This window comes from Lutra lutra, chromosome 16 (assembly GCF_902655055.1).
Source record: "Lutra lutra chromosome 16, mLutLut1.2, whole genome shotgun sequence".
Lineage (NCBI taxonomy): Eukaryota > Metazoa > Chordata > Mammalia > Carnivora > Mustelidae > Lutra > Lutra lutra.
Genome location: NC_062293.1, coordinates 1,922,941 through 1,939,589, shown reverse-complemented (window position 1 = coordinate 1,939,589; position 16,649 = coordinate 1,922,941). Strand labels below are relative to the sequence as shown.

Sequence of the window (16,649 nt, the reverse complement as noted above, 5' to 3'; positions counted from 1 at the left end):
TGTGCTGTGCTCCTGGCAGTGACAGGCTCCCGTGCCCTGAGGCTCCCGGGCGAGGGCACGCGGGCATCGCGTGGCTTTCGGGTGTCTCTGTCTCCGGCAGGGGCCGCGCTCCCAGCACGCGAGAGGGGTCACGATGCTCCATGTGGATCCTAGCGTGGGCTCTCACGGCAGGTGAGGGCTTTGGGAGGACGGGCCAGAGGTGGGTCATTTGGGCCAGGCAGACGTTGTCAGGAGTCAGTGGAGCCAGTGGTGGGGTAAAGGGCATTCTGGGCAGAGGCCAGGTGAAACACAGGAGAGAGTGTTGTCTGTCTTGGGGACTGTCGGCAGGGCCCGAGGACATGTGTAAAGGTGGGCGACAGATCAGGCAGAGCCAGGTCACGCAGGCTGGGGACCACTGCAGGGGTGCCTCCAGGAGATGGCCTGGCATCCTGGACAGTCCACTTAGGAGGCACGGCGGTGTTCACGCACAGGTGGATGGAAGAGGCCAGGTTGGAGGGGAGCAGTTAAGAACGTGCTGCTGTCCTGGAGGACAGACAGGCTGACGCCTAAGGCAGTGAACCGAGGGGACGCGGGAAGTGCAGAGTGAATGTCACTTTGACAGAGCACCAGGACGAGGGGGGAAGCCTCCAGGCTTCAGAGCAGAGTGACTGGCAGTTCCTTTCCCTGACACGGGGTGATGCACATGGGACAGATTTGGGGTGGGTGAGAGGCAGGGGACGGTGACAGAGAGAGAGAGGCCGGAGGGTAGCAGGGCACTAAGCTGAGGAGGAGAAAACTGCAAGGGGGAGGTGCCCCCCTCTCCCTCTTCCTCCCAGCTCCTCCCCCCTCCCCTACGTTTCCCCTCCTCCTCCTCTACCTGCTCTCCCTACTCCTTCCCTACTTCCTCCTTCCCCTTCTTCTTCGCCTCTCCCTTCTCCTCATCCAACCCTCCTCCTCTCACCCCCCATATATCTGTTCAGTTCTACTACTTTCATCATACAGTCAGCTAAGCAGAATGTAAAGCATTTCCTGGTGCGGGCAGCAAAAGCTCAATTGTACAACATAGTGTGATATGGACGGAAACCATCTCTGAGTTTTGCTCGTGTGATGCATAACGTTCCCTTGTGGTCAATTACCGTAGCTCATTAAAGCGCGTGAGTGTTTGCTGTTATTCGTAGGGAGGGTTCAGTGGGGTTCACCTACTTGACTAGTAATTAGAACACAATGACGCTGTAATGCTCCCTGCCCTCGGGGTGGTGTGGTCAGCTAATGGCTGGGGGGCGGACCTGATTCACCGGCCTGCTGTGGAATGCCGGGCAGGAAACCTTTGTCTGGGGACAGGGCAGCTGGTGGTGGTCTCAGAGCTGGGCTCCTGAGTGATCCTTGTTGGGTAGCCGCCACCGAGGGGTGAGCGGGCTGTGGGCCTTCCCGATGGGGTCTCTGGGCCCATGGCAGAAATGCCTGGAAGGAGCGTCCTGTGTCGCTGATAAAGAGGAGGCCAGAGGAACTCGGCTTTCTGGACAGGTTGGAGTTCACTGCTGAAGAAAAACCCAGAAAGCTCTCTGACACAGGCTTAGTTTGGGGCTGAAGGTGCTGCGTGCCTGCTGTCAGGTCAGCAGGGACGGCGGGTCTGAGGTTGGGGAGCTGCCGCAGCTCTGGTCTTCCTGCTGAACTTTGGAGGGCGCGGTTACATGCAGTCTGGGCCCTGGAGTGGTTTCCAGAACTCACCCTTCCATGGGAACTAAAATACTTTCATGTACCTGGAAGCTAACTTGAAGCACAGACACGGTTTTGCTTGGGATCTTGGGATCGGTTGTGTCTTCTTCAGCGAGGAGGCTCCAGTCTGTTGGGAGGAGCCCTCAGACACTGGAACAGTTGAGAGACGGGGACAGTGCAGGACGCCGCAGCTCCTGGTCGGGTCCAGCCGTCGTTCACGGTGTGCCGGGTCGGCTGCCTTCCTCCCGTTGCGTGTTCTTGAGTCACACGAGAGCGAGCAGACACGGGGTGACTCTTTCCTCCTGAACTCAGAGCACCGTGGAGCGCACACCCTCCTGCCGACCCCGACCCGGAGCTCACTCTGAGGCGTCAGCTCCGCCGCCTCGTCACCATCAGAGGCCTCGCCCCTGTCCACGTGTCCGGCTGTTTCATGACGTCTTTCACAGCTGTTTTTTTTTTTTTTTTTAAAGATTTTATTTATTCATTTGACAGAGATCACAAGCAGGCAGAGAGGCAGGCAGAGAGGGAGGAGGAAGCAGGCTCCCCGCTGAGCAGAGAGCCCGATGCGGGGCTCGATCCCAGGACCCTGAGATCATGACCTGAGCCGAAGGCAGCGGCTTAACCCACTGAGCCACCCAGGCGCCCTCACAGCTGTTTTTAAAGCCGAGTTCTACTGGTTACGGTGGTTTATGGTAGAACTTTTTTTTTTTAACAAGTTGACTTTTTGACGAAGGGGCCCAGGCTGGTTGTGCTGGTGCTGGAGAATGTCTCATGTTTAGGTTCTGCTGATTTTGCCTTCATGGTGTCGTCTGACTTGTTCCTCTGTCCCCTGCATCTCGTGCGGACCGGCAGTCTCGTGGTGAGGCACCGTCATGTTCAGTTTCAGCCTTTCCGGCCAGCACGTCGGTGTGTCGGTGAGTCGGTGATGACGTCATACTGTGCTCGTGAATCCACTTACAGCTCCGTACACAGTCCTCTCCTTTATCTTTAAAGATAGGACGGGCTTTTTAGATGAGTCTTAATTTTATGCTCATCACACTTAATCGATTGCCTAGTAGTGAAATTCTGGGTTGGAAATCTGGTTTGCTTTCCTTCCATTTCAGATCTCTGAAGTCATTCTGATTCCCGGCTTTCTCTCTGTGACTAATTTTTTCTCTGAAGCCTGTATTTTGTGATGATAGGAGTACTTTTCTTTGAACTTTTAATTTAAGCTGATTTGAAAACTGTTGTCAAAGATGTAAGGCCACAAAACTGGGTGGGATTTTAAGGGCAAAATCGTATATATTAGTGCATGTGTGCAGTCGTAGAAAGAACCAAAAGCACCTGAAATGTCACAGCTCAGAAATGTCACAACGGCTCCCCGGAGCCAGGGATCCCCCATGGAGCCTCTTCATGTCGGTGAAGGACACCCCCTTGGCGTTGCACGCAGCCTGCCCAGCCGTCCTCCCGCCTCGCGCCGTGACCTGCGCTGTCTAGCACTGCTGGCTGGCCTGCGAGTTCTCTCTCCAGACTCAGGCTGAATGTCACTGCTCCTTGCAGAGCTGTCTTCATTTGTGTCAGACAGAGTGAGCGCTGAGCCCTGCCTGTGTCATCCCACGAGCCCATGACTCCCGCCGATGCCTCAGGCGTTTGAGGAAGGCCCCTACCTCTCATGCCTTCCTTTTTCTGCTTACGTTCACTATGCGACAGCATTTATCTATGGACACTTCCACGAAGAACAAATTGGATCCAGGAGATTCTCCGTGGTTTCCCAGTGGGAAGCACTATGGAAATGGCATCAAGATTGCAGCTGGGCCCCGTGTTCTGTGTCGATGACTGTGAAAATGACTTGTCTCGGTCCCCAGGGTTGGCTGTTGTAGGTGGATTTCCTGTTACAGGAGAAGAATATTGACTCTTCTTCCTGGTATTTGCGGAGGGCCCCAGAGATACTGCGGAGTAGTGGGGAGTCCTTGATTGTCATCCAGCTTCTGAAAGAGCAGACACGTCCTCTCTCTTTCCCACGTTTATCCAGGACCTTCCTCTTGTGAGCAAGGGTCCCAGGGCCGGCAGCTTCAAAGGTGACCTGGTAAGGTGGACAGGCCCACAGTCCAGAACGGCCCACCCACGAATAGAGTCTCCCGCAGCCCCGTGCGTCGGTCTGAGAGGCCTGGTGGGTCAGGGGCGGGGGCACAGAGGGGCAGCGGGGCGGCCTCCCTGGGGGAAGGAACCGGCTTTCAGAGGTTCAGACGCCTTGCTGTGATTCGTGTTCGAAACGTTCCCTGCAGGATATCGTTCATTTTCGAAATTGGTTTTGCAAATTTTTTTTAAAGGAAAAATAATCAATCTAGATATTGTCTTTCTGAGGTTCCACTTGGATTTTTCTCTAAAATTACTCTATCAAGAGGAGAGTTTCTGCCACCAGCACTCACCTAGCTTGTTTTCTTTCCTTGTCTCTCAAGTCAGAGGTTCTGTGGGGATTATTAATGGTTTTTATGGCCTCTTCAGGACTGATCCTTGTGCGTGGCAGTCAGCAGAAGAGCCCACCCCATTCACAGACCCGTGCTTTTAGGTGAGGTTTTGCTTTGTTCACACGCACCACGGTGCGTTGCGTGTTTTCACAACAGTTTCTGAGAGCGGAGCAGATGGAGAATGTGGAAGAGGAAACATTTGGGGCCGAGTTGCAGGAGTGTCGAGGAGAGGAGTTCACAGCCCCTGGCGGGCTGTAGGAGACGCCTCACCGCTCAGATCCTGACTCCTGCTTTGAAGCAGCCGGTGGAGAGCGGCCTATGCTCACGCGTGATTTTAAATTCTGGGCCCTGGGCCTGGCCATAGATCCAGGCTTGCTGTCAGCTGCCTTAGCAGCCCCCAGCCCCCAGCCCCCAGGAAGTTCACGATGCTGTCACCTCCACCGGCGGGACTTCTAGAGAAGTTGAAGTGTCGACGTTCATGACTTCATGTTTATGTTCTCACCCGAGGCCCTGTCCTGTGGTCACTGCTCACTTTGAGAAGTGCCCTACGGGGGGAGTTCTGACATTATTTTAGGTTTGCTAAGCCTTTGTCCTTTTGTGGGTGGCAGGGAAAGTCACTGGCCGCTCGCTGCAGGCCCGCTGCTCCCCCTCCCACCCAGTCCTCCCTGCCTGCCCTGGCGTGCACAGGCCCCCTGTGGCTCTTGTTCCTGGGCCCTCCCGTAGGAACCTTCCGAGTCTCTTCTCCTGCAGACCTGCCGTCCGGCACCAGCTGTGGACCCAAAGCACCGTGAGGTCAAGGTGCTCCTCCGGCTGCTTCAGACTGTGGTCTGTTCAGGGCGTGGGGAGATTCTTGGTGGTGGCGGTTCCCTGATGGCCCAGCTGTGACCTGCCACTCCCTTCTTGTCTCCCTGACACACGGTCAGCTAGGCTGTGTGAGACGGGAGGCAAGGGTCCCACTCTTTGGGATAACGGCATCTTGGAAAATCCCGGGTGTGATGACCCTCAAGCAGGTGATGATTACAACGTGCCCGTTTCCTGAGCTCCAACAATGGCTTCAGCTTCAGAATGTCCTGTCCCCCAGAGAGCCCCAGAGCTCTTAGTTACAGCCATCAGAGTCCACGCAAGATGAGCCGAAAAGGAAATTGTCGAAGGCTCTCTGGGACGACTTAGAACCAGACTCTGAAGTTACGAGGCGCCAAGGGGGCTGAACAGCTGGGACATTGGGTGCCTTCTGGTGCCTTCCTCATGGTGTCCCTGTCGTGCAACTCCCTGTGGGGGGTGGGCTGGCCCTGTTGGAGCAGACAGGTGCGTCTGCCTGGAGGAGGGAGGCCACACGCCGGCCCCTTCGTTGTAAGAGTGATTCAGAGTTGCTCGGTTCTCTCCCTTGGGAAGGTAGTGCCCGTACTACGGGAAGTTGCCAAGATGTCCAGAAGGTGCTGAGCAGGTTACAAGGACCACAGGTGGCGATGTCTGCTGCATCCTTTCCCGCGGGAGCCTCCGAACGGGAGCCTCTCAGAGTGTCCGTGTGCGGACCTCTGACGGGCCTGTGCCTTTCACCGCTGCCGCCCCGTAGCTGCACACGCTGTCACCTGTTCTCTTTGGGGTAGAAGTTTCTTTCCTCCCTGGTTCTTTCCTGTCCGTTTGCGTTCTTGCCGTGCCTCGTGCCTCTTTCACCGCGGCACCCTGCGGGCGGACCTGCCGTCCTTCCCATCGTCCGGACGAGCCTTCCTGAGAGCCCTCAGCCATGCTCTGCCCCACAGCGTTCATGAGGTTGGGACCCTCTCCGTGGCCCCGCGGTCCGGGTGCACCGGGCCCTCCCCTTGGAGCTGCGGGACCTGTGAGAGCTGCTTCGTCAGCTCTGCCGGCCAGCCAGGACCCGGGGAGCGGAAGGAAGTGGCCCCACTTCACACCCATGGACTTCGATGTTGCGAGTGCCGGTTATCAGGGCGGCCCAGGCCCCACGGGGCTGCGTCTCCAGCCTGTGTGGGAGCTCTGAGTCATGTTGTTTGCCGTGGGATTGTCTCTACGAGTGCGTGTCTCGGGTATCAGACCGCTGGATAAGCAAGAGTGGGAGAGAAGCTAGTCCTGAACAAACAGCTTGCTCCCACGGTGGTGCTGCCCATTTTAATTTGCATCAGGAGCGGGAAAGCGGCGACCCAGGGTCTTATCAAATGAAAGAAATCTCTAAGCAGCCTTGAAATCAGCCCATTTATTGAAGGAAAATCTCATTCCCAGGAAAGGAATTTTAGCAGCAGGGTTTTGGGTGTGCGCTAAACTGGGAAGGGGTGGAGGAGAGAGGGGTGGGAACCCTTCGCTGTACTCCCTCTGCCAGGACCAGGTACTTGCGGATCACAAGGCTGTATTCCGTGAGGCTGGAAGCTCGGGACAGAGCACTGGCTTGTCCCCGGGAGCGCGCCGCCGCCTGCATTGCGTTTCCTCTCACGATCCCAGCGCGCTCGTTGCCTTGGATACTCGTCTAAGCTGCAGCCGCCCGGCGAGCTGTTTCTCTGCCTTCAGAATGTCATGAAAATCACACACACACACACACACACACACACACACACACGCATGCATGCACGCACGAGAGATCCTTGACTGTTGTAATAGAATCATTTGATGGCTTTGCCCTGCTTCTAGAAATAACTTGTTTACGGTGGAGAATTAGAAAATACACAGAAAGGCCGGGTACAAAGGGAAAACCAGGAATCGTCCACACTTTCCTCTCCTCAGAGATCGAAACCACTTGTGACGTCCTGTTTTTTATTCTGCATCTTTGCATGTGCGTGTTTACACACTCAGAATAATAACGATGTGGACGCGGTTTTGTGCCTTCCTCTTTCCACCCGAGTTCTGTTTGGGTGCCTCTGTGCCGCTTAGCAGTCCTTAAAAATACATCTGTTTAACAGCTCTATTGAGATATAATTCATATACTGTACAGTTTACCCATTTACCACTGGAGCCCACCAACAGACGTGGGCGACCTGAAAGTATGTAATTTTTTAAGATTTATTTATTTTGAGGGGAGGGGCAGAGGGAGAGAGAATCCCAAGCAGACCCCCTGCCGAACCTGGAGGCCAGTGTGGGGCTCGACCTCAGAACCCTGAGATCAGGACCTGAGCCAAGACCCAGAGCCAGACGCCTCACTGACTGAGCCGGCCAGGCGCCCCGGAAAATGCATCTCTAACCGCACTGTCACGTTCTGTCGTGGAGGAGATGGCATCATTTCGCGTATGCCGTTGAATTCTGCCCCGCAAGCCTGCCTGACCCGGGGCTCTAACAGCATTGAAGTTGAGCACATTTGGATTTTACGTTGTTGAATTATTTAGAGTTAATTTGTAAGCGACTGTATTTTCCTGTTCTCTGTGACACAGTAGTTTTATTTTCACTTTTTAGGTAAGGAGACTGGTAATTACTTGGATTTTCTTTTTAAACTTTAACCCCATACGGTGTTGTAAGAAAAGGCATCCCAGGGGCGCCTGGGTGGCTCAGTGGGTTAAACCCTCTGCCTTCGGCTCAGGTCATGATCCCGGTGTCCTGGGATCAAGCCCCGCATGGGGTGCTCTGCTCAGCAGGGGGCCTGCTTCCCCCTCTCCCTCTGCCTGCCTCTCTGCCTACTTGCGATCTCTGTCTGTCAAATAAATAAATAAAATCTTTAAAAATATATTAAAAAAAAAAAAGAAAAGCCATCCCTCCCCCGCCTACTGCAAGAAGGTGGCTTCTCAGAGGAGGGTGGGTGTGTCCCTGACGGACGCCCGCACCGACGTCCAGGTTGGCCCAGGTGGCATCAGCGAGACGACGGTTCCAGGAGGCGTCACAGAAAGGTTCAGTGTAGGACTCCTGCTAGAAGGGATTTCTCCGGTTTCTTTAAAGCAGTTAGGATCTCTATAATACACCTATTTTGTGTGCAACTCTTTCATTTGATTTTTAGGGACCTGAATTTCTCCAGGGCCTGGGACGCAGGAAGTGAGTGCACACCCAGTCCCGGGTGGTTGGGGGGGGCGGTGGGAGAGGTGAGAAAGGGGCGCTGTGGCACGCAGGATGGAGAGGAGGGCTGTGAACACGACTGTGATTTTCCACGTTGAAAAGTTACCTGTTGTCTCTTCCCTTTTCATTAGCCTTACAGGAGTGGAGGCAGATTTTAAATGCAGGGAACTGTAGAGAGAATTTAGCCTCAAAAAAGAGAGCTGAAACCTAAATGAGGCTTCTGGCTGAAGGTAGGGAACGGACTCATAAATTCAGGGACCTTGCTGGCTCCGGTTCTGCGGAAATGAACAAAGGAATACGCAGATGGGGAATCGCCAGGTTGCCGCGGTGGCTGTGGGCTGCTGACGAGATCTGTGCTGCGCTGCAGGGCCGGGGCCGGGCGGCGGAAATTCCATTTGATGTGCTCCTTGCGAGGTTTACTGTTCACGTCTCTCTAGCAGTCTTTGGGATGGGAGTAAGGAGGCAAACCTGTTTTTCCTTTTTCTCAACGTGACACCCCCCCACCCCGTCCCCGCCCCATGGTGTATCTGCTCTGTTTGCTCTATGTTCTAGTTTCCGACTTCCTTTATAAATTATGCATTTGTGTAGCTTCGACTCTGCTCAAAGTTTTTGCTTGGCGCTCTGCATCTTAACAAGCACTGCTGGGAATTGGGCGGCTTTGCCTCGGACAGGCAGGGGTAGCGGATGACGGGGCAGCCCCCAGCCTTGCTTCCTGTCTCTTTCCCATGACACCTGCTCGTGAGTCCAGCTCACCGCGTGGGTAGCAGAAAGCAGTGACGGGCCGCGTTAACACGCTGTAGTGTCTTCATCCTGCGTACAGCTTGCGTGACATTGTGTGTAGGCTTTGAACTTACTCTATTCAGGTTTGATTGTGCTGCTTGGTCAGCTGTATCTTTTAACATAGATGTGGTCGGGCGCCTGGGTGGCTCAGTGGGTTAAACCCTCTGCCTTCGGCTCAGGTCATGATCCTGCAGTCCCGGGATTGAGTCCCACATCGGGCTCCCTGCCTGCTTCTCCCTCTGACCCTCCTTCTTCTCACGCTCTCTCTCATTCTCTCTCTCTCAAATAAATAAATAACATCTTAAAATAAAATAAAATAAAATATATGTGGTTTATCAAATCAGTCAAGTAGGAGAAAACAAAGGAATCCTTGTGATTCCGTTTTGAACGCTTTGAATGGTGGCAGGCGTGAATGTATTTTTAATCAGTGAGGTGCCACGTGCTTGGGGACAGGTCAGGTTGGTGGTCGGTCTGCAGTTCTGAACCCAGAGAGCTCTGAACACTGGCAAGGTGTTCACCTCTTGTCTTGTGACAAAGTGGATGTGACCTGGTTAACAGTCTCTATCCTGTGGGGGGTGGATATCTGTGCATTTCACTGTGGAAATTTTAATGGTTTTGAATATGGAATGTATGCATTCCCTTTTGGGTATCTTCTATGAGATATGAGTCATGTACCATATTATCTTTTTGTAAATTTGAAAACCTTTGAGTTTTAAAACAGACCTGGTGCCGGAGGACCGTATGACAGGACACTGGCCAGGCTTTTCAGGAGGGCCAGCCCCTGCTGCCCGGCTGTCCCCAGCCTCTCCCACCTCCCAGCCAAGGTACGGTGGAGCCCAGACTTGTAGGGCTGCTTGTTGTACGGCTGGAGCCCAGCCTGGCAGTAGAAGGCAAGAAGTGGAGAGGGTCCCCCAGGCCCTGAGAGGTCGTCCGCACCTGCCTCTCGCTTTCAGGGTTAGGCTCTTGTTCAGGAGCGATTGGAACTAACGACATGACGAAGGTCACATTTTCCATGACCACTTAATTTTTATAGCTTCTTGAGATGATACTCTTTCAAGTTCAGAATTAACCTCCAGGGACATAACTGTCATCTTCAATTACATTGCACTGAAGAAGAAATGTTTTAAAGTCCAAAATGGTTATTTTATATACCATTATGCAGTTTTTGGTACATTAACTTTCATGGCCCTTACGTTCTCTTAATGCTATGACTGTATTATTAAAAAACATTAATCTGGAACTTTTGGAATGAGAAATGAAAATAAAACACCAAAAAGGCACTTTAGAGTCTAGCTAAGAATTTCAAACTTAGCGTGTTTGGGATCAGGCCAGCATGACTGAAATTTACAGGAGGCACAGACGTGTTTGGCTTAAGGATATTCACTGGTAGCGTTTCCCACTGGTGGAATTAAATTGGTTCTGCCAGATATGTTCTTCTAATCCGTGTGTCCGAATATTCTTGATCTCTCTTGTTTTCTTAAAAAGTCATCACTCAAGATGTAGGGTCAGGTGTGTATTGTATGGGCAAGGACAAGTCAGTTTCTCTCCTTCCGCGTCTTCCTTGATGGAGGGGAGCGGATTTCACAGTCTGAGGACCACGCTGTCCTTTTGCTCACCTGCAGAGTGGCCACGGGGACGTCTAGTCACTATTGAAGACTGTGCTTGGTGACAGACCTGGGGACATGGGGCCCTTTAGCATCTCGTGGATGAAAGGGTGATCACTGGTCTTCCATTAATATTTCTGTCTAAGCCCTTAGAGACTTTCTGACATAATAATTTTATAATTAGATCAGAAATGATTTGACCGAGAATTGTGTGCTTAAGCTTATGAAGTGTGGTTGTAGAGGTTGGAGGAAGGGGATGTGTCTGGAGTGTCGTCCGAGGAGGAAGATGGTGGCACCGTGCCCGGGGCTGGCGGGTGCTGTGCGGATGCCCTGCCTCGTCCTGCACCACCTCCCTGACCCCAGGGAGGCTATGCCAAAAAGCAGGTGGAGACATGAGCACCGGGTTCCGGGCCCTTTAGGAAAGGATTACAGTGGCCGGAGGGCTCAGGTCTCTTGGCCCTCTGCCCATTAGGGGGTGAGGGTAGCTAGAGGCAGTTGCTCAGAAATGGTCAGAGGTGCCCTAGCCCGGGGCCTCCCCGAGGCACAAGTGGGGGGAGTGTAGGAGCTCACTGAGCATGCATTCCCCGAAACGGGTTGCCCCCTTCCTTCCCAGGGCCCCGGGGCCGGCTGGCTGCCAGGCCCGCTGCTCAGAGGCGCCGACCTGGACCTGAGGCCCCATGGGGTTGGCGTCCCATCACGTAGCTGTGTGTCGCTCCCTCGGCTGGGCCCTGTGAAGGACCCTGGCAGTTCTGGAGCCCGATCCCTCGCAGATGGAGGACCAAGTAAGACTACAGACAGCCTCTAAGCTCTGATGGGGCAGACCGTGTTTTTGGAAATGAGACCTGACCCGTAGAGGTGGATGTTTTCTCGGAGCAGGAGTCCCTTCCAGCAGGCCCGGGGGCGACAGAGCGAAGCGGCTTGGGGCTCGCTGCAGGCTGAGGGTGACCGACCGCCTCCTGACACCTCCCACTGCCTCCGACACCTCCCGGTGCCTCCCGACACCTCCCGGTTCCAGAGCACAGGACAGACCCTCGCTTGAAAGATGTCGCAGGGCGGCTGTCAGTATGACTCACCACGGCCGTAGGAAGGCCACAGAGAGGTTTCCGCGAGGCTCCCGGTTTGGAGCAGCTTCTGCTCAAAGGCCCCGTTTGCTGTAAGACGGCGGGTCAGCAGTGTGGGACCATCGATACTGATCACTTAAATATTGGAAAATGACGAAGAAAAGCCATAGCCATTGCTGTTCTCTGATTGATTTTCTGCCCTTTCTCCTGACCATGAAGGGACCGTTTGTTTTTTATGGTTCATAACGAGAAGATTCTGGCCCGTGTCCACGGTGTTCTTCTTTTTGGCCGTCTCTGGCAGCAGGCGTACGGCTCCTTTAGAAAGCGACTTATCATTAAGAAATACGTATATTTTAAGACTGAATACTCTCCCCCCACATACTTTAAATTCTGTTTTGAACACAGGTATCTTTTCTTGATGCGATAAAGATTATGCCGGTTCCCTGCTCTCCGAAAACCGTGCGCTCCCATGAAACCTCTCCTGAGCTGAAGTGGCAGAAAGCACAGGAACATTCATTCATGTGGGAGAACATTTTTGAGCATCCCCAGACCCCAGAAATGGCGTCCCGGGCTCTCCTGAGACCTTAGGGACACATCTTGCTAATGCACACAGTAAGCAGAGGTGAAACCCCGATGCTCTCAGACACGGCCCAGAGCCTGGGATGGGGGGTGCGGGACGTGAGATGCCGTGCGTGGCCCCCGGGGCAGGTGCACCGCCTCCACGGCTGCGGCTGCACTGCCAGCCACTCGCCTTTCCAATTCTTGCCTTTCGCCTTGTCTCGTAAAAGCAAAAACCCCCTTTGGGTTTTGGTTGTCGGGAACAGGTGCGTCATACTCACACTCAGAGGTCTTTCCTCGGTGAAACGCGCCAGCACGAGCTTCGGGAAGGTGGTGATACGTGTGTCTCCTGTCCCCGCCGCATTCTCCATGAAGACACACTCATGACATCTCATTAAAACCAGCACGAAGCTCGCTGCTGCCATGTTCTATAGGCACTAGCGACCGTATTCTGGAAGTTGTGGGCAGCGCCTACACCTGAAGCAGGTAGAAAGGAACGAGCTGTTGGAAGGGACGAGACAGACTCATTATTCGTAGCAGTTTGTCAGCTTACAGGCCCTGTGGAGGGTTACCAAGAAGTAATTACATTTAATGAGGAATTTAATAAAGTGACTAACAGAGGCATTAGCGGCTATCCCGAGAAACCACGATGGGGAGAGTACACTTGTAGAAGCACGCTTGCCCCAAACATATATGACGTGTCCAGGGATGATCCTAAAAGAGATGAGCAGGACTTCTTGGTGAAGAAAACTAAGAAAACAGTACTGACAAAAGCAGATTTGAATAAATGGAGAAACACACTGTGTTCCTGTACAGAGAAATTGAGTATTAGGAGGTTGTCACTTCTCGACAAAATTAATTTATGTGATTAGTACGATTTTTGGGGTGTTTTTGAATCAATTTTTGTTCATTTAACATTACAAGAATTCAAGTGTCATTCTGTTAAGAGAATATAATGGCGTGCTTAAAATTTAGGTCATTTCTACTTGTTCTTCATAATAAGAAATGCTGTGAAGAAAATCTTTACACATACAGACTTCCCCTTTATTATATTTTTTGGTATTTTTGTCTGACAAATTCTCACAGGTGGAATTCTCAGATCAAAGAAGACAATTTAAAATGCTCAGTGTTACCAACATGCAGTTTAATGCAACTTTAGTCAAAGTCTCTATGGGATTAAAAAATTGAATAACTAACTGATTAATTTGGGAAGAAAAGAGATGAATATAAATAAAGCTAAGTAAAACCTTTAAAAAGATTGTGAGAAAGGAAAACTTCCTTCCCAAGCATTGTGAAATGTTATAAAGAGAACTTAAATCAGTGTGGTGCCAGTACAAGTACTGTTGATGTGATGACGGGATACATTCAGTTAGCCTGAAGTAGAATTTGTTTTATCTGAGAATTTATATATGCTATAGGCGTCCTACAAACCTGGGAGTTTGGGGATTATTTAACAGGGGGAATTGGTGTGATTGGCTAGTGTTTTGAGACAGAAACTGTTCCTCCTGGTATGTCATATAGCACAGCAACATCCAGATGGCTTGAAGGGTTAAACGCAAAACATGTTAAAACACCCAAGAAATCCATGTGCACCCTCACTGAGCGGGATGTCCTGGGCCCCGGGCATGTACTGGATGTTGGCGTCCATGGGGGTCAGCTCTGGTCTCGGAAGCCCAGGTCTGAGGACCCTGCCAGCAGGAGAGCACGGTGCTGGGTGGCACAGCCGCCACTGGGGTTTGGGGACAAGCGTCCTAGAGACATGGCTGTCTGCACAGAGGCCGCAAGGGAGAGTCGGGGTTGGTAGAGTGGAAGCGCAGGCTTCCAGGTCACACCCCAGGCCATGCCAAGTGGGCGGAGGACGTGGAGCCACTGAGGGCGGGGCCATGGCAGGCGGGTGGCGTGCTCAGCAGGAATTGGGTTCTCAAGATCTGGGCGCGCTGAGCAGTTCAGATGGGGGTGTTGAAGTTTTGGGACGGACAGAGCAGGGCAGTGAGCAGGTGTGTGTGAAGGTATGCTCCTGCTGTATCGCCAAGCCTGCCCTGGGGATGGGGCAGCAGGGAGGCCACTGCAGCCCAGAGCTGGCGTGGACTTGGCTGTGGCCGGGAGCAGAGATAGCGAAGGGGACAGGCCCAGGAGGCAGTTAAGAGGTGGGACGAAGCAGGCAGGGTGGGGAGTCAGGGGTGGTCTCTGCTGTTCAAGAACAGGGGTCGGGGGGTCAGGGCTGGTAACCAGCTCGGAGCCCTCGCATCTGTTTGAAGTGATACCCCTACCACCCTCTGCTGGGATTTTGGCTCCTTTGATTTATGGATGTATCCTCACCGCCTGAAAACAGTGATGGGCACCTAGCAGGTGCTCAGGAAACGTTTGAAGGATGAGCTGCAGGTTTCTGGCTTGAGCAACTGGGGCGGAAGGGCTGACATTCTGCATGCCGGGCCGCTGGAGAAGGAACAGGTCAGATCTTCAGGAAGCTGCGTCAGATGATAGAACCAAGGCTTTGGTATGTCTAGAGGCAGGAAATGAACTGGATGGCAAACACCAGACTAGGGCAATATTTGCAACAAATAATGTGGATGGAGCCTTTCATATGTAAAGAGTACGCGAAGTCAATTGGGAATAGTCAGTAGTGCCAGTGCTGTGGTACAGACACGAGTAGGAAATCCACAAAACAGAAGGTTACAAATCGTGACCACACACTGGAAGAAGTTCCAGTGTTTCTAATACCGAAAGAATGCTACCGGATGAGTATGACGACTTTTCTCTCCCAAAATCAGAATGACTTTAAATAATGAGAGTAGCATACCCTTGTCAGAGCGTAAGTTTGTGCAGCGTTTTTGCAAAGGACTTTGGCAGAATGTAGCAAGTGGCTTCCTATTTTTCAGTCAAGTAGTTCTGTTTCTGGACACGTATCATAAGGAAGCCTGCGGAGGCCTCTCCCTCTGTGGACCTCTTCCCGCCTGCCCCGGTTGCTCCGAAACCCCTCCAGAGAGGAAGCTGCTCCGGCAGGACCTGGGGGTGGCCCAGGACAGCTGCAGAGGCCAGCGATGGGGGCAGGGCTTCATGCGTTCTAGGAGCATCTCTGAGCTGGAAGAGTGTGTCAGTGCGATGCATATTGAATAATTTTGTTTCTGTTGTGTTTCCAGATGAAGACGGTCAGCGTGGCCTTAGTTTTATGCCTGAATGTCGGCGTGGACCCTCCCGACGTGGTGAAGACGACCCCCTGTGCGCGTTTGGAGTGCTGGATCGGTAGGTGCGGCCCCTCCCTCCTCCGTGTGCTGGGGCGGGCGTCCCTGGGGGCTCTGGGCTGGGCGGGGCTTGCCCTAAACCCCTGGCCCCCCACCCCCGCTGACTGAGTGCGCTGCAGGCCGGCCCTGGTTTTCGTGAATCAGAGAGTTTCGTTTCTTTTTGAACTTTTTTGGGAACCTTTAAGGTATGAGTTGTCCTGTATGAAGCGCTTCAGGGACAATTAGGAAGTAATGATTATTGGATTATAGCATTTTCTCTTTTAAATTTGCACGTGGTAGTAGCTTTGTATACTTTAAAAAAAAACGGAGCGGCTGTTTCCTGTGCGTACTGCAAGGAGGCCTGGTTCTCCCCGAGGAAGGCCTGCCCAGTGCTTAGCAGCTCGGTGTCGTGGGAGGGTGAGCATTTGGCCATCACCGTTCAGCAGGATGTTTCTTAGTCTGCTGGAAGATTTTTTGTCAAGAATCAATGCCGAGGGGCCTGGGGGCTCGGGGGGTTAAGCCGCTGCCTTCGGCTCGGGTCATGGTCCCAGGTCCTGGGGTCGAGCCCCGCTTCGGGCTCCCTGATCAGCGGGGAGCCTGCTTCTCCTTCTCTCTCTGCCTGCCTCTCTGCCTGCTTGTGCTCTCTCTCTGTCTCTCTCAGATAAATGAAACCTTAAAAAAAAAAAAGAATGCCGATTCTTATGAAGTGCTTGCTCAACATCTCTGACATATCACCGGGCTTTCCTGTCTAGTTTGTTGATGTGGTGAATGATGCTGGTGGAGTCCTGGGTGTTAAACCAACCTTGGATGCCTGGTGTTATCTTTTTAATATATTGCTGGATTCGATGGCGAATAATTTGTTAAGGAATTTTTCCAGCTGTGTTCATGAGTGGTATTGGTTTGTGGATTTCTTTTCTTGCAATGTGTTTTTTTGGTTTTGGAAGCAAGATAATGATGCCCTCATTTAAATGCGTTGAGAAGTAGTCCCGTTGTTTGTTTCACGGAGGAGTTTGTGGTGAATTGGGGATTATTTTCTCTCTGAACTTTGGCGCAATTTAACAGTGAAGTGTGGGGTTTTTATTGTTTGTTTTGTGGATCATTTAGTTCTTGATGGGATTGGGGACAACAGCACCCTCCCCCCTCCAGCTTTTTCCATCTCTCAGCAAAAGCAGAAAATCCCTTCATCTGCTTTAAAAAACAAAAATTACAAATGACATATTTCCTCTGCTATGTGAAGGCCAGCCTTGTGGGGCTTGGATTTAAGGAAAAAACCTCCATTAGAGGCTGTTTTTGCTCACT

General features: G+C 52.5%; 1 protein-coding gene across 1 annotated transcript in view; it reads left to right on the top strand.

Moving 5' to 3' along the window:
- The window catches only part of RPTOR (regulatory associated protein of MTOR complex 1), a 315,386-nt gene that overhangs the window by 51,518 nt on the left and 247,219 nt on the right, over positions 1-16,649 (top strand). Inside the window, 1 exon segment of the mRNA XM_047708089.1 lies at positions 15,270-15,372. Coding sequence (XP_047564045.1) covers positions 15,270-15,372 — 103 coding nt within the window.